General features: G+C 49.0%; 1 protein-coding gene across 2 annotated transcripts in view; it reads right to left on the bottom strand.

Annotated features, from left to right (window-relative positions):
* Positions 1–18,159, bottom strand: part of LOC119379531 (protease-associated domain-containing protein 1) — a 150,533-nt gene that overhangs the window by 76,984 nt on the left and 55,390 nt on the right. For both annotated transcript variants that reach the window (XM_037648825.2, XM_037648826.2), the window contains one exon: positions 18,017–18,126. In XM_037648825.2, coding sequence (XP_037504753.1) covers positions 18,017–18,126 — 110 coding nt within the window. The remainder of the gene's footprint in view (positions 1–18,016; positions 18,127–18,159) is intronic.

Below are 18,159 nucleotides of genomic sequence, written 5' to 3'. Positions count from 1 at the left end.
GACGAAATTTGTTCGAACTTCCCGCGCGCGCCATGAGCGTTGCAGCGGGCCGAGCGCCGCCATCTTGGGCTAGATTTGAAGCTGTTTTCTTTGTGCACATTTTGCGCCATCTCAAAATGGCGTCGCTCAAGCAGAACGGCCGCCGTCGCGGGTTTTCTGAAGGTCGTTTCCAGGCCACTGATTGGCTCTCACGCGGCGCGCTTTTCAAGCGCGCCTTTCCGAGTCTCCCATTGGCTGGCGCGACCGACACGTCATTTTTTTTTTCTTTGTGTTTGGTTCTCCGCCGTGGCTGTCCGTTTGTGTGCGCCTGCTTTTGCGATCGTGCGTGTTTCTCGACGGACCGTGTCTCTACTTTGTGCCGGTAGTTTTTCCACGCGATCGAGATGCCTGGAGACTCTCGTCTGAAACCATCGACGCAACGAGCTTTTGGAAGCCGTAAAAAACGGGCTTGGAACAAGAAGGCGCCGGCTACAAGTGCACCGTCGGCAGCGGAGTTGGAGTCGCGGCCGGACCCTTTGGACCTGCCGGGAACTTCAACTGACGACACCGTGGGACCAAGTTCGACTAGCGAAACACTTCGGGTTGATGCCGCGTACTACTCAACGGCGGAGCAGGCGCAGCGAGTTGAGAGATCGGCGCAAACGAAGACCGTTCTGTCTGGAAAGTCGGCTACCCAGCGCAAGTTCGACCTTCTTGGAGTAAGCGCGGAGTGCCAGACCGGTGACGCCGGGACCGATTTTTTGCTCGTCGATATGAAAGTTTTGAATAACTTTTTTGCACAAGCGAAGTGCGACAAATGCGACGCAAAAAGTCTCAGCGTGAGGAAGGCAACGGACAAGGAGTACGGCCTTGCGGTAAAGCTTATTTTTTCTTGCAGCAGTTGTGATTTCGAGAAGAAGCAATTTTCTTCTCCGAGAGTGAGCGGAACTGCCACCATCACTCCCTTCGAAGTCAACATGAGGGCCATGAAGGGGATACAGATGATAGGCAAAGGTGTTACTGCCCTTTCGGACTTTTGTGCGTGTATGAACCTTTCGCACCGAGGCTTGCACCACAAGACGTTTCAGGGACACCTAAAAAGTTTAGTGAAAGCCTGCGAAAACACAGCGACTGAAAGTGAAGCTGCTAGTGTGGCAGTAATAAAAGAGCTGTATACAGACTTCCTGAACCCCATAGGGAACATCGATGTTGTGTTCGACGGCTCATGGATGACGCGAGGTCGGAGCTCACACATAGGTGTGGGCTGCATCATTGAGCTCTACACTGGCCTTGCAATTGACCATGTTGTTTACTCAAACTTTTGTCTCGGCTGTGCCCTGGGACCACAGCCTAGAAAAAGACTCTCTGCGTTTACGCAAGGCAAATGCAACTCATCTGAAGAGCACCAACACAAAAAAGACTCTTGCAAGGAGACACAAAACGGGTGCAACTGAAGATTACAGTCCTGGACTACTTTGAAGGTATTCTCTCAAGCATAGCAACCTATTACCCAGGGTAACATGCTGCCTAACATCTAGAAGGTTCTTCCTAAGACTGAAAAGACATGAGCAGCCAGTCGCTTGAGCCTCATACCCCATGGCTTTTCCAGAACCCCCCAGCCGCTTGTCATGGTGGGGTTTTGATCATGCTTTGCACATTGGAAAATTTTTTTAGATATGATTCCTTGGGTGGAACAAGACACTTTCTGTTTTGTTTTGAAGGGAAACAGATGGGGAACATGTGAATAAAATTTATGGTTAAAGGTTCCTTTTAGAAATTTATACAGTGCGTGTCAATCTTCAAACGCGATTTTCTCAGCTTCACATTTTTTGCCAACTTGACCAGCCTTACGGATCTTTTCATTATGTTTTTGTAAGGTAATTTTGATAAATTTTATACCGTTGAATTCGTAAGAAATAGGACTGTGGAGCTATGCTATTTTTTTGTGGCTAAGATGAACATATGAAATTTTGTGAACAATAATGTGAGCTAATTGCATTTCAAGATTACACAATGTCAATACAATTGAAAGTTCTTATATGATGATATATCTCAGTGACAATATAAATAGCATAGCTCCACATGGCAGGTCTTTGGCTACAGCTGCATCTTAAACAGAACCTAAAAATACTGAGGGAAAGTGTCTTAATGACCCGTAAGAAATTACCTAATTAGATTTCACTTATGCTCTCACAATTTGATAACTAATTGAAGTACATGAAAACTAATTATATTTTTTGAAAACAGGAGGAAGAAATACATATACACACCCAATTTCATTACAATATCTCCAATAATAAAACTTTTCGTTTCGAGACCAGTGTCTCCCCTTAAGGGGAGACGCGGGTCTTGGAACGGTCAAAAATGGTCAAAAAAATCGATTTTTCGCAAAGCTTATTTTCGAGGCGTTTGTACTTCTGAGCACCTACTCTCAAATTGCTAACGCTAAATTCGGTCGGGAAACGCGATAAAATCGGCTTTCAAAGCACCCCGGCAGCACTAAAATGTCCCCAAAAGGACGAAATTTGTTCGAACTTCCCGCGCGCGCCATGAGCGTTGCAGCGGGCCGAGCGCCGCCATCTTGGGCTAGATTTGAAGCTGTTTTCTTTGTGCACATTTTGCGCCATCTCAAAATGGCGTCGCTCAAGCAGAACGGCCGCCGTCGCGGGTTTTCTGAAGGTCGTTTCCAGGCCACTGATTGGCTCTCACGCGGCGCGCTTTTCAAGCGCGCCTTTCCGAGTCTCCCATTGGCTGGCGCGACCGACACGTCATTTTTTTTTTCTTTGTGTTTGGTTCTCCGCCGTGGCTGTCCGTTTGTGTGCGCCTGCTTTTGCGATCGTGCGTGTTTCTCGACGGACCGTGTCTCTACTTTGTGCCGGTAGTTTTTCCACGCGATCGAGATGCCTGGAGACTCTCGTCTGAAACCATCGACGCAACGAGCTTTTGGAAGCCGTAAAAAACGGGCTTGGAACAAGAAGGCGCCGGCTACAAGTGCACCGTCGGCAGCGGAGTTGGAGTCGCGGCCGGACCCTTTGGACCTGCCGGGAACTTCAACTGACGACACCGTGGGACCAAGTTCGACTAGCGAAACACTTCGGGTTGATGCCGCGTACTACTCAACGGCGGAGCAGGCGCAGCGAGTTGAGAGATCGGCGCAAACGAAGACCGTTCTGTCTGGAAAGTCGGCTACCCAGCGCAAGTTCGACCTTCTTGGAGTAAGCGCGGAGTGCCAGACCGGTGACGCCGGGACCGATTTTTTGCTCGTCGATATGAAAGTTTTGAATAACTTTTTTGCACAAGCGAAGTGCGACAAATGCGACGCAAAAAGTCTCAGCGTGAGGAAGGCAACGGACAAGGAGTACGGCCTTGCGGTAAAGCTTATTTTTTCTTGCAGCAGTTGTGATTTCGAGAAGAAGCAATTTCTTCTCCGAGAGTGAGCGGAACTGCCACCATCACTCCCTTCGAAGTCAACATGAGGGCCATGAAGGGGATACAGATGATAGGCAAAGGTGTTACTGCCCTTTCGGACTTTTGTGCGTGTATGAACCTTTCGCACCGAGGCTTGCACCACAAGACGTTTCAGGGACACCTAAAAAGTTTAGTGAAAGCCTGCGAAAACACAGCGACTGAAAGTGAAGCTGCTAGTGTGGCAGTAATAAAAGAGCTGTATACAGACTTCCTGAACCCCATAGGGAACATCGATGTTGTGTTCGACGGCTCATGGATGACGCGAGGTCGGAGCTCACACATAGGTGTGGGCTGCATCATTGAGCTCTACACTGGCCTTGCAATTGACCATGTTGTTTACTCAAACTTTTGTCTCGGCTGTGCCCTGGGACCACAGCCTAGAAAAAGACTCTCTGCGTTTACGCAAGGCAAATGCAACTCATCTGAAGAGCACCAACACAAAAAGACTCTTGCAAGGAGACACAAAACGGGTGCAACTGAAGATTACAGTCCTGGACTACTTTGAAGGTATTCTCTCAAGCATAGCAACCTATTACCCAGGGTAACATGCTGCCTAACATCTAGAAGGTTCTTCCTAAAGACTGAAAAGACATGAGCAGCCAGTCGCTTGAGCCTCATACCCCATGGCTTTTCCAGAACCCCCCAGCCGCTTGTCATGGTGGGGTTTTGATCATGCTTTGCACATTGGAAAATTTTTTTAGATATGATTCCTTGGGTGGAACAAGACACTTTCTGTTTTGTTTTGAAGGGAAACAGATGGGGAACATGTGAATAAAATTTATGGTTAAAGGTTCCTTTTAGAAATTTATACAGTGCGTGTCAATCTTCAAACGCGATTTTCTCAGCTTCACATTTTTTGCCAACTTGACCAGCCTTACGGATCTTTTCATTATGTTTTTGTAAGGTAATTTTGATAAATTTTATACCGTTGAATTCGTAAGAAATAGGACTGTGGAGCTATGCTATTTTTTTGTGGCTAAGATGAACATATGAAATTTTGTGAACAATAATGTGAGCTAATTGCATTTCAAGATTACACAATGTCAATACAATTGAAAGTTCTTATATGATGATATATCTCAGTGACAATATAAATAGCATAGCTCCACATGGCAGGTCTTTGGCTACAGCTGCATCTTAAACAGAACCTAAAAATACTGAGGGAAAGTGTCTTAATGACCCGTAAGAAATTACCTAATTAGATTTCACTTATGCTCTCACAATTTGATAACTAATTGAAGTACATGAAAACTAATTATATTTTTGAAAACAGGAGGAAGAAATACATATACACACCCAATTTCATTACAATATCTCCAATAATAAAACTTTTCGTTTCGAGACCAGTGTCTCCCCTTAAGGAGCCTTTTGTCTTTGGTGAATCGGCTGCCAGCCAACACTTTAGGAAGCCGTGACCGCTGAAAGACATTGGAATCGTGGTTTTTCCCAGGTGTTCCTACATTAGTGTATTGAAACTTGTAGGTGTGGTCCACAACAGCTAATAATATGACGCTGTACCACCCTTTATAATTAATGTAATCAGCGGCATTCTCTTTTGGGGGACAGACTTCAATATGGCACCCGTCCAGGGCGCCCATGCCTTGAGGAAACCCTGTCACTGCGGCAAACCTGCGTACATGCTCGGCGACTTCGCGTTCCCTGGGAAATTTTACGTAGCGGGATTCTAGACGGCGAACAACAGTGGCGCAAAACTCGCGGAAAACAAGATTCACTGTGGAGCGGCCAACACCAAAAATATTGCCCACACTTCTGTCCTCAGCAGAGGTAGCGAGGCGGTAGAGCGCTATTGCAACACGCTTTTTGAGTGGAATGGCCTTCCGCATATTCGTGTCCAGACGCCTCATGGACTCGCAAACACTGACTATATAGTCGAAAGTGGCGCGGTTTACACGAAAGTTCTCCTTGAACACATTGTCGGGGACGTGCGGAAGTGTCGTCTCGTACCACGACCCCTCCCGGGGGTATGCCCAAACAGAACGTTCGCTGGAGTAACGTGCTGCAGCTGCCAATAAAAGCTGTCGGCTCCTACGCCGCGCACTTTCTAGGTCAGCCTCCACAGCTTCTAGTTCGACGATGACACTCAGCTGCTGCCTGCGCCGCTGCTGCGCGGAAGCTTGGAAAACAGAAAATGCGGCCCAAAATTCTGTCACGGTCACTACCAAGGGCCATCTTGTCCTCACGTAAATCGCACGGCCACGCACAAACTAGTCAGTCACGCACACACAGACACACACAACACGACGTGAATTTTCGCCAGAACGAAGCTTCTCCGGTCGCACATAAAAGTACACGCACGCAGACTCGGTCACACACAAAAAAAAAGAAAAACACACACAACACGACGTGAATTTTCGCCAGAACGAAGCTTCTCCGGTCGCACACAAACGTACACGCACGCAGACTCGGTCACACACACACACAAAAAAAGAAAAACGCAACACCACGTGAGGCACTCCCGGCGCAACAAAGCCTCCCGGGTCCTCGCTCAGCTCACGGACGTACAGTAAACGCACACAAACTTATCGATCACACACACACAAAAAAAGAAATAAAGCACCCACAACACGAAGAGCTCACACAATCTGACCCCGACTAGAGTACACTCTACCCCGACTAATGGCGAATTCCATTGAGAGAACAGGAGAAGGGGTGCCGTGCAGTGAGGAGTGGGGTGCAGAGCACTGAGAGCAGTGTCACTCGATCTGCCACTGGAATGCAGCACGCTTCCAGAGAGCAGGTGGGAGGGAGTAAAAAGAAACGAGTGAGGAGAAATGTTATGCATCCCAGCATCCTCTGCTGCGAAGCACGTGTGATCTGAGCCGGGAGGTCGGGGAAAGCACATGTGGCAGTGATCGGTAGGACGCACTCGCTTGCTCGCCATCCTGCAAAGTTGCCGCTTCCTACTATTACATGATGGAATCGCAAGCTCAGCGCATCCTGCTTTCTTTGATGCAATGTCAGCCACCGTCTACTACAGAAGTTAAAGTGAATTTGATTGCTTTTTTTGCTTGTTTGAGCGCGCACGTCGCACATGCATTTTTGCGCGCGCGGCCACGCGTTTAGTGATTGTTTGTAGGGACCCTAGCCCACTAGTCTTACCGTAAAATACCGAGCAAGCGCCCCCCTTACGGGGAAGGATAATCCGACCAGACTTGAAGGGGAGGGGGGGGCTTGCTTGTCCCGAACCGAAATTCAAGATTGTCAAGTATTTCGGCAAGACGACGACGCTTTGCTGCCACCGTGCATTTGACGACAGGCAAGGTAGACGAACACTACCAGAATCTACCGCAACGACGTCAAAATTGTTGGAGCCAGAGCACCACACACGCTTCGCTGACGCCATTGCCGCCGTACACGAGCAAGCGAAATACAAACAAGTGAGGAGGATTGTTGGGAGGGTATGAGCAGATATGACGTTATCAAGTCACGTGACTTCCTGCGTTCTCCGCTCACTCCGCTTTTCAACGGGGAGCAGACTGAACTGCTCTTCGCTGCTCTCGGCGCAGCAAAAGCGCTCTCGCTCTACCAATGGATGACGGTGTTCCAACTCCTGTTCGACCACTGAAACACGCCGGCTCTGAAGAGAGCACTTTCAGCGTGCTTTTGAGTGCTCCTGCTCTCCCAATGGAATTCGCCATAACGTTGATTCTGGCACGCCATACCAACTACGCTGTTCAACAGATTGTCCCGGCTAGTCTTGGCTCTCGCGATGTGTACGTTTGCCAAGGTTGGAAGACTTTCTTTGAAAACCGCTGTAGTTCTCACTACTTACACCTTATTGAAGGCTTAAAGTAGTCAAACAGTTATTGCACGATCTTACACTCCATAAGAGTGTATTCTAGTAATGTTTTACTTGTTGTCGTCCAAAAAAATTGCCTGTGAATTTCCGCTCACACGATGATCATGTGATTGCGTTGGTTTGCTTAACTGAGCCCGTGTAGCACCGGCAAACCGCGTTCGCGTTAACTACGGTTAATCGTGCTAACTACGGTTAAGAATAACCGCAGTTAACGCTGCCCATGTGACAGGGGTATACCCTTGTCACACGGGCGCCAGTGTGCTGAACAGTCAAAACCTCTGCGTGTGTGCTCGCTGCGGGACTGCGGCAAGCTTCAATGGCTTCGATGGCCGTTGTTGCTACTGTGGGTCCCACTACTTCCGCTCTGCTGCCACTAGTGTCGGCGGCCGCGCAGTAAAAGCGGGCAACATTGGGCACGGCAGCAGTGACGTATGAAAGACGTGCAGTAAAAGCGGGCAACGTTGGGCACGGCAGCAGTGACGTATGAAAGACGTATTTTCAGGCGGGAGATTTGAAGCGCGTTAACGCGATGCGGACCACTAAAAACGTGATCTTATTTCAAAATAAGCACTTCCTTGGCATAAAAGTAGCACTACGAGGTTTCTGGACCGCTATTTCAACAATCAACGTCGACTTAATATTTGCCTTTAGTGTCCCTTTAAAGAACCCCAGGCGGCCTAAATTTTCAGAGCCCTCCACTACGGCATCTCTCACAATCATATCGAGGTTTTGGGACGTTAAACCCCAACAATTATTATTATTATATTATAGAGCGTGATGAAAAGAGCATGCCACTACGTTTTTGCTTCTTTCCATCCCCCCTGTATCTGTGAAGGCCTGCGAGAAGCCTGAATGCAATTAAACTCAGATGATGATTAGTGGGGTTTTGTGGCGCAAGGGCCATGGGTGGCCAAAGAGCGCCATGTCTTTTATGTGGTGTTGGCGATGACCAGTGATTACGATGATCGGGTGTATTGTGGCTGTATAGAGGCCTAAAATCACGCGCTATAAAGAAGCGTAAAAAAATGTGTATACAGTCTAAAATTATGGCAGTGACAAGTGGTGTGATCTATGGGTGTGGGATAAACGACGAGTGATCATGGTATTTACAAGTGAAAGGCGGGATAACAGCACGAGTGCCTCCTCAAGGCCTTTGATCCCAAAGGCCGGGAGGCAGGTGCTTACTTTGATGGAAACCGTAGCAGCAGCCTCAATCATGAGGCCGCGCTACAGAGCGCCTGGAAAAATAACGTTAAAATTGTGTAGATCTTTTAGGAATGCAAAGAGGGACTGATATTTAAAATGGGGTTCTCTGCCAATGAACATAACAGGATGGAGTGGGTACTGCAGGTATATAGATGAAAAATGCTTTTTTCTGAGAGCGTCTAGCTCCCTGCATTGCAGTAAGGTGTGGAGTACAGTGAGGGGGTCGCCACAATGGTCACACACAGGTGGATCGCCTCCGGACAAAATGTATGAATGTGTACTGTATGTGTGGCCAATCCTAAGTCTGCAGAGTGTAACTTCTGTGTGGCGTGATTTTGATACCGGCGGCCAATTACCTAGTTGCGGCTTGATAACATGCAGTTTATTTCGTGTGTGCCTATCCCATGTGCTCTGCCAAAAGGCCCTGAGCTTTCTTTTGAGGAATGGTTTTAAGTCTATTGGAGGGATAGCTACAGATGTATTGGGACTGTTTTCGTGGGCGGATGCTGCTAGCTGATCCGCCAACATGTTGCCTTGTATCTCGCGGTGCCCTGGCACCCAGCACACTACGACGTGTTGTTTAAGTGAGTAGATCGTGCATAAAATAGAGTAGAGCGAGACAAGGACCGGATTTGTGTGTTTTGTCATAGTTTTTAAGCTTTCACTACACTTAATGAATCCGTGTATATCACTGCCTTTTGTAGTTTTAATTGTTTTATGTGTTTAACTGCCGTGAGTATCGCGTAGGCTTCTGCCGTGAAGATACTGGAATCAGGGTGCAGAATACCGGAATCGGAAAAGGATGGACCAACGGCTGCGTACGACACAGAAGTGTTAGACTTTGAGGCATCTGTAAAGAATTCAGGGTGTGGGTTGTTAGGAATGAGGTAGCGTGGCCCATCGCTACCGCCACCTTTATGTTCCGATGTCGTCCCTCAGGCTCGCTGCTGGGAATACGCGTCGTTGCATCCCTCCTCTGGAACCGCTGTTGGGACTCGGGTTGCGTGGCCGGTGCGAACACGGGTGTGTATCGTGCTCGGAGTAGTCAGTAAGGGCAAGGTGAAGAAGGAAAAGTTTTATGTACAGATTATTTACATATTTTCGCTTTTAGGCAACATGACTGCCAACCCGACCACGTCGGCTGGTTCTACCTGTCGACTCCGTTCGAGTCGTTCTCCTTCTCCCTCGATCGACGGACCGGCACGGCCTTAAATCCTCTAGCCGTCCATTGTCCTGTTGACCGTCCGCCGGCACGTAGGTGTCGACCTTTCTCCGAACTGGGATGCGCCGGCATGAGCAACACGCAGGTGTTGACCGAAGTCCAGGTGCTGACTCCTCTCCTGGTGGCCTGATAGCAATGCTCTGGCACACAGCACACAGGTGCTGACTCCTCTCCTGGTTGCCTGATAGCAATGCTCTGGCACACAGCACACAGGTGCTGACTCCTCTCCTGGTTGCCCGAAAGCAGATGCCCAGGCACAACAGCACGCAGCTGTTGACTCCTCTCCTGGTTGCCTGATAGCAATGCTCCTTTAGGCCGCAGGTGCTGAATCTCCTTTACACCGCAGGAGTTGAGCAGCCTTTCCATAGCTGGGCAGCTTTGAAGAACGACTAGGCGTCAGTTGACGGGGCCGGCTGGGTGAAGACGCTGTTTTCCCCGGATTGCAGACAAAGCATGCAGGGGTTGATCCCTGCTTCCACGTTCGGTCAGGTGCTCTGGCACAACAGGGTACTTGTATTGTAATTCAAGGAAGTGTGTACGGATATGTGCAAGTGGCGCATGCTTGGTAACTTCGACGAAAGAAAGATCGCACTCTATAAGCTGCCACTGCCACGGCGGGAGATAGGCAGCGGGAGCCATTAGACAGTGTTCGAGAAGTGGCACACCCATTTCTTCAGCTAGGCTCCTCACACGAAGTGAGTACGGCTGTCTCATCGAAGGACGGTTGTGAAAGAGTTCAGAAGCACACAACTCATTGATTGTAGTGTGTGAGGGGTGTTCGTTGTTTGCGTTCACCTTGAGGAAATATACAAAAGATAGGTAAGATCTCTGGAGGTGTAGCGACCACTCGTTCGATTCGACGTAGAGGCTTTCCACGGGGCTGGTGCGAAAGGCGCCCGTAGATAGCCGAATGCCTAGATGGTGGACAGGGTCAAGCATTTTTAGGGCGCTTGGTGTCGCAGACTGGTAGATTATTGCCCCGTAGTCTAGGCGAGTGTGTATGAGGCTTTTATACAAATTCATCAGACATTTCTTGTCACTACCCCACGCAGTGCGTGACAATACTTTTAGAACATTCATTGTTTTTATGCACTTGTGTTTTATGTACTTGATGTGTGTTATAAAGGAGAGTTTCGTGTCTAGGATAAGCCCTAGGAACTTGTGCTCCGTTTTTACCGACAGACGCTGTCCATGTAGCCCAATGTCTGGATCGGGATGGAGGCCTCTCTTTCGGGAGAATAAGACGCAAGTACTTTTTCGTGCATTCAGTGTAAAGCCATTTTCGTCTGCCCATCTAGAGATCTTGTTTAAACCTAGCTGGACCTGCCGCTCACACATCGAGAGGTTGCACGATTTAAAGCCGACCTGTACATCATCGACATATGTGCAATAAAACATATTCCGTGGGATGCAAAGACGCAAGGAATTCATTTTGATTATAAAGAGTGTACAGCTAAGTACACCACCCTGTGGCACTCCGGTTTCTTGAAGGAATCGTCTTGATAGAACATTTCCTACTCGGACACGGAACGTACGATCTGACAAGTAGCTCTCTATTATATCTAGCATTCTACCACGTACACCAAGGTGGGACAGGTCTCTTAGTATTCCGAAGCGCCATGTTGTGTCGTAAGCCTTTTCCATATCGAGGAACACAGAAAGAACTGCTTGTGGGCGAATGCGTCATGGATTTGTGCCTCGATACGTAATAGGTGGTCGGTGGTGGATCTACCCTCGCGAAATCCGCACTGGTACGGGTCAAGTAGATTGTTTGTTTCCAGGAAATGCATAAGTCGGCGGTTTATCATCTTTTCGAAAAGTTTACACAGGCAGCTTGTAAGAGCGATGGGCCTGTAACTCGCAACGGAGGATGGATCCTTGCCCTGTTTAAGAATGGGAACGACGATCGCCTCTTTCCAAGACGAGGGGATCTCGCCGGAAAACCAGATGGCATTGTACAAGGACAGTAAGGTTTTTTGTGTTTCGGCAGGTAGGTTTTTCAGCATGTCATATACCACACGGTCGGAGCCTGGGGCTGAATTACTGCAGCAGTTTAGCGATGACTGCAGCACAGCTAAGGAGAAAGCTCTGTTATACGCATCGTGTTTTGTGGTTTTGCGCTCTAATTTCTGTTTTTCTATTGTTGTCTTGTAGCGATGGAAAGCCTCGGAATAGTGCGACGAGCTGGACACATGTTCAAAGTGTGCTCGCAGGAAGTTCGCCTGGTCTTCCAGGGTGTCGCCTTCTGTGTTTACTAATGGGGGTGAATACGCTTCTCGCCCTCTTACTTTATTAAACCTATTCCAGACTTTTCCTTCGTCCGTATACGAGTTTATACTAGACAAAAACCTCTGCCAACTCTCTTTTCGCGCCTGTCGGCATGTCCTCCTGCCTTGGGATTTTATATGTTTAAAATTCTCTAAATTCTCCACTGTCGGAGAGTCCCTAAGCATCCTCCACGCTTTGTTTTGCTTGTTGCGTGCTTTCTTGCATTCGTCGTTCCACCAGGGAACACGCCGTTTGGGACATGTGCTGCTCGTTTCGGGAATGCATTTCGAGGCAGCATAAATTATAAGAGCTGTAAAATACTTTACAGCATCATCTATGGTTAGTGCGGACATCTCAGCCCATGTCACGTGAGTAAGATTTCGGTACTCTTCCCAATTGGCTGAGTCCAGCTTCCATCGAGGAACTTGCGGCGGAAGTTGATTTTGTTTCGGCATACTTAGGATTATCGGGAAGTGGTCACTCCCATACGGGTTTTTAAAAACACTCCATTTAAAATACGGTAAAAGCGTCGGTGATGAAATACTAAGGTCTATGGCAGAGTATGATTTGTTCGCGAGGTTAAAGTATGTGGGCTCCTTCGTGTTCAGTAGACATGTTCCAGAAGAATACAGAAGTTGCTCAATAAGACGACCTCGCGCATCGCAGCGAGAATCGCCCCACAGGCTACTGTGTGCGTTGTAGTCTCCAAGAACCAAAAATGGTTCCGGGAGTTCCCCTATTAATGATTCTAATTCGCACTTCTGAAGGTGATAATGTGGTGGTATGTACAGGGAACAGATGGTAATAAGCTTATCACAAATTAAGGCTCGGATGGCAACTGCCTCAAGGGCCGTTTGGAGCTTGAGATGTTGACATGCCACACTTTTGTCAGCTATTATGGCTACACCGCCAGAAGATGCGACAGCATCCTCGCGATCTTTTCGGAAAATTAAGCGTTGTCGGAGGAAGTTTGTCTGCCTAGATGTTAAGTGTGTTTCTTGGACCCACAGCACCTTTGGATTAAATTCGCTTAGAAGTTCTTGGATGTCGTCTAGGTTATGCAGTAATCCTCTGACATTCCACTGCATGATTTTGTACATGTTGAAAAAAAAAATAAAAAAAATAAAAATTGTGCTGTGTGTCTCAAGAGTGGTAGATTAAGGCTTACTTAACAGGGCCCTTGCCAGGCCCTGTAATTGGTGTTCTGTCTTTCTTGGAGCGGTCGAGCGAAGCTCGCCGCTCCTTCGGCGCTGTCTGCGCCATTTGACTTGGACTGGTGTCCATAGCCTCTTGCGGGGCATTGGACGCCCGTTCCAAAGACTGATGTCTACTTCGCGTAGACTTCGTCTGAGGCGACGAAGTCTTGGACCCCACCGCGCCGGAGGTCGACGTGCCCTCCTTAGCCTCTACGGTGCTAGAGCTTGTAGTGGCCACCGGTGTGGTCAGGTTTGGTGTGGTCGTATTCGGAGTGGGCAGGGCAGCCAAGCTACTCCCACCGTGGGAGCGGGTGGCGTTTGCCTCGGCACGCTGCTCGTGGTCCGGGCAACTGCGATAGGCCGTTGTGGTGCCGCCCCCTGTCGCACCACTTCGGCAAAAGACGTTTTGAAAGCGAAGGACGGTGAAAGACGTTGTCGCGCTTCACGGAACGTTATGTTCTCTTGTACTTTTAGCGTTATTTCTTTTTCTTTTCTCCAAGTTGGACAGGCTCTGGAGTACGCAGGGTGGTCTCCATCGCAGTTCGCGCAGTGTGTCTCATCGTGAGTGCATTCTTCGGCAGAATGGCCCGTTGTTCCGCATTTAGGACAAGTAAGCTGCCCTCGGCAGCTCTGTGACGCATGACCAAACCGTTGGCATTTAAAGCAACGTCGCGGGTTTGGAATGTATGGTCTAACATGAAGTTTCACATAGCCGGTTTCTAGAGTCTCAGGTAGGGTAGTAGAATTAAAAGTGAGTATTAAATGTTTCGTCGGGATTTCGTTGTTGTTTCGCCTGATTGTGATGCGCTGGACATTTACTACATCTTGAACTCTCCATCCATCTAAGAGTTCTGCTTCAGTGAGTTCTACTAGGTCTTCGTCCGACACTACGCCCTTCACAGTGTTCATTGTGCGATGTGCTGTCACAGAGATCGGAAAACTGCCAAAAGCCACAAGGTGTCCTAGTTTATCATACTGTTCTTTGTCGCGGACTTCAAGAAGAAGATCTCCGCTTCCCATCTTCGTAGCTTTATAGCCTGGGCCAATTGCATCCGTCAGCAACTTTGAGACAAGAAATGGTGACATAGCTCGGACTGTTTTGGTTTCATGATTACTGTGCACAACGTGGAACTTGGGAAAAGCCTGCTTCTGTTTAGCGAAAAGTGATGTATCTTCGGTGCGCCACCTTTTGACGGAGCGATCAGGATGTGAGGGCAGAGCGTTTGCCATGAGGGACTGGTAAAGTTCGGCGGCGATGGTGGCCACCCACCACCGAGCCCAACAAGGGGACGCTACAAGGTTGAATAACACTTGGAGACGTCAGCCATGCATCGCCGCTATAACCAAATATACCTATCCGAGGTTGGATAACTACACAAGGTTAACCCTCGCCGCCTGGAAAATTGGGAAGTAAATGGAAGAGAGAAGATGACAGGATAAATTTAAAGTAAGAGCGAAAGACGAAGATGTAGGAAGAGAGACATAGGAAAAGGCGACTGCCGAATTCCCCTGGGTGGGTCAGCCCAGGGGTGCCGTCTACGTGAAGCCGGGGCCAAAGGGGTGTGTTGCCTCTGCCGGGAGGCATTAAAGGTCCAATCACCCGGCGTCGGCTCAACCCCCAGGATCCCCTTTTCCCCGGACACGGCAAAGCCACGCACGGCGAGACGTGGGAGGGGTCGAAACCCCCCGTTAGCTCGGGTCCGTGGTGTCGCTACACACCAAACGCCTGCTTGCGCAGACGCCCCTGCGGGGGCAATTAAACTCAGATGCACACACGAATTCGTGAGCTTCGTAATATGCGTGGCCGTTCAGCGCCAGCTTCCCGTAGTCTACTCGCACAGTGCCACCACACGGCAGCGGTGAGCGGAGATGGAGCGAGCGCTCGACAGCCCGAGGAGAGCGTTCGCCCAGGCACTGAAGAAATACAGGAGGTGCTGGGCAGACATACAGATGCAGTCAAACATGGTACGAAAAGTGGCAACGTAAAACATTACTGTAACAGTGAATGACAAACAAGTGACTGCGCTAATTGATACAGAAGCAGACACCTCATTTATGAGCATGGGCCTTCAAGCTGAAGAAGGTTTCTAGCCAGCAGACTGGGTCGCAAATTCGCACGGCAGGAGGCACCACCTAACTCTGGTGGGAAGATTAACAGCATTCACAGGTTCACGTATCTCGGGGAGATTTTACTATACTGCCGAGGTGTTCGAGGGATGGACTTTCTACCGGCCAATGGAGCCGTGATTAACTTGCAACGGCACATGCCTTAGCGAGCAGCACTGACAACAGTTATGTCAATGCCTGGAGGACTGTTGATGACCTACATCACGTTACCGCTGAAGAGTAGCATCCTGACCCTCGTAAGCTGTGAAGCAGTCTACAATTCGACGCCTATGAAGGCATTGCCGAGGCATATATTCCGCTCTAACGCAACATCTGCATAGCTCGAGGCCTGCTGACAAACTTCAGCGAGGAGTTCCAGCAAGGCACCGCTGTCACCTTTCTCAGCAAAATCGCCGACTTCTCAGACGCTGGAAGTGACTTCACTGGATGCAACAACTGGAGGCGCTAACCTGGGCAGCTGCATTCACATCAATGCTGTGTTGTGAGATCCGCAAAAAGAGCGGCTGCTAGGCCTTGTGACAGAATTCTCTAATTACTTCTCTACAGAATCAAAAGTACAGCACACTTTCGCTACCAAAGACCACATTGTTACGGAGAACATCCATACCGCGTGTCCCCAAAAGAAAGGGAGGCGATTAAGCATCAAGACATGCTTAATGATGATGCCATTGAACCATCGACAAGCTCATGGGCATCGCCTGTTGTCAGTGGCGTAGGCAGAAATTTTTTCGCAGGGGGGGGGGCACGCCCTTGATCTGACGTGGGGTCCGGGCAGGTAAGTGCAGTCGAGTGTCATTTCGTGCTCTGTAACACATGGCAGAAAAAATTTCGGGGAGAGGAGGGGCACCCCCCACCCCTGGCTACGCCACTGCCTGTTGTACAAGTAAAGAAGAAAGACATCGCACATCGCTTCTGCATTGAACACTGAACACGATGTTTATCCCCTGCCCCGGATTGATGACCCCATGGACCGCCTGCGCGATGCTCAGTTCTTTACATCGTTAGACCTCAAGTCAGGGTACTGGCAAATTGAAGTTGACGAGCACGACTGCTAGAAAACCGCTTTCGCGACTCCTGACAGGCTGTATGAATTTAATGTACTGCCTTTCTGTCTCTGTTTCAATGAAGGACATTTCAACAAATGATGTGCTCGCTGGACTAAAGTGGCAGACGTGTCTTGGACGACATCACTGTATTTTCAAGCACGGTCGACGAACATCTCACACAACTAACAAGCCTCCTCACTGCAATACGCAAGGCAAACCTCACTATCAGGATCTCAAGTTTCTAGGCCACGTGGTGAGCCCTCGGGGTGTTCGACAAGACCCAGAGAAGCTGGCTGCTGCTGCCGAGTTCCCTCATCCCGAAGTCAAAAGGGCTGTACAGCGGTTCCTCGGCCTCTGCGCCTACTACCGTCATTTTGTTGAAGGATTCTTCGAAACTGCAGCACCTCTTACGAGACTAAAGTGACAAGATGTCCCGTTCGGGTGGACAGAAGAGCAACAACAGGCCTTCGTAGACTTATGCAACAACCTCAAACAGTTCCAGTGCTAGTGCATTTAGACGATACTGCGGAAACTGAAGTTCACACGGACGCAAGCAACGTAGGCTCGGAGCCATTCTAGTTCAATGGCCGAACGCCGCAGAACGTGTGATCGCTTATGTGAGCTGCGGTCTCGCAAAAGCAGAGACTAACTACTCTACCACCGGAAAAGAGTGCTTAGCAGTCGTTTGGGCCATCAGTAAGTTTCGACCCAATCTATACGGCCAGCCATTTCGAGCGGTCAGTGACCACTACTCGCTTTGTTGACTCGCCAATATCCGAGATCAATCAGGCCGCCTCGGTTGTTGGAGCTTTCGTTTTCACGAGTATGACATAACTGTAGTCTACTGATCTGGAGAATATACATGCATGCTTGCATCAGAAACATATGACAGTGAACAACATGTCATGACATGAATGCCTCGACTTGTCGCAAAGCCAAACAACGCAGTGTAAGCAGCGCCACAGTACGTGGGATCTGCCAGATTTTCCTGTAGCGACATATAGGACGAGGCCGCAGAACTCAAATGTCAAATTACCTAAGCACACAAGTACGCGTCGCAGCAGCATGGCGGCATTGCGTGCTGTGTCCGAGGGTTCCATGGTGCACCATAAAAGCTGCAGCTTTTAGATGCTTGGATATTTGGGCTTGCGGCTGCATCTCAGGTGGCGATTTCTTTATGAATGCGTCATTCTAGCATAACCTCTGCTGGTCGTATACATTCCAAAATGCACTCCACCACATGCACGCAATCTGATTAGAAACATCAAAAACAGTCTAGAAGGTCTGGATACATCAAGGCGCTGAACACACATAACAGTTCTAATCATTTATATATAAAGAACAATGCATGTTCTTGACATGCGTACTTACTTTCTTTTATTTCACACGAAACGCATTTTCACTTTCTTGTGACGCGCTTTATTGCTCAGCGCAGGCCGCCCTTCAACGTCCCGAATGATGCCGTCTATTCTACAAACACTGCATGCCAGATGCGCGTGTATTTCCAGATTGCACGCGAATGTACTGCGACGCATGTATAAAACCTGACACATCAGATCTGTGCTGCACTTGGAGTGTTGAAGCGTCCCGTACTGTGCTTGCCCAACAAAGTGTTTCAACGTTACCGGTGGTCACAGCCACATGACAATACGATTGTGCAGAGCAAAGTAAATGCTGGACTCACCCGCGCTCGACGAGCACCACATTGTGGCGGAGCTCAAGACGATTGACGAGGCTGGCACAGCCCTGCAGTGGCTCAGACAGCACCAAGCCCACATTGGACAGCTGGGTGGCCTGCGTAAGTACCACGAGCTCAGCCCATTTCTA

Source organism: Rhipicephalus sanguineus, chromosome 1, assembly GCF_013339695.2.
Source record: "Rhipicephalus sanguineus isolate Rsan-2018 chromosome 1, BIME_Rsan_1.4, whole genome shotgun sequence".
NCBI lineage: Eukaryota > Metazoa > Arthropoda > Arachnida > Ixodida > Ixodidae > Rhipicephalus > Rhipicephalus sanguineus.
This window is presented reverse-complemented; position numbering and strand designations above follow the sequence as displayed.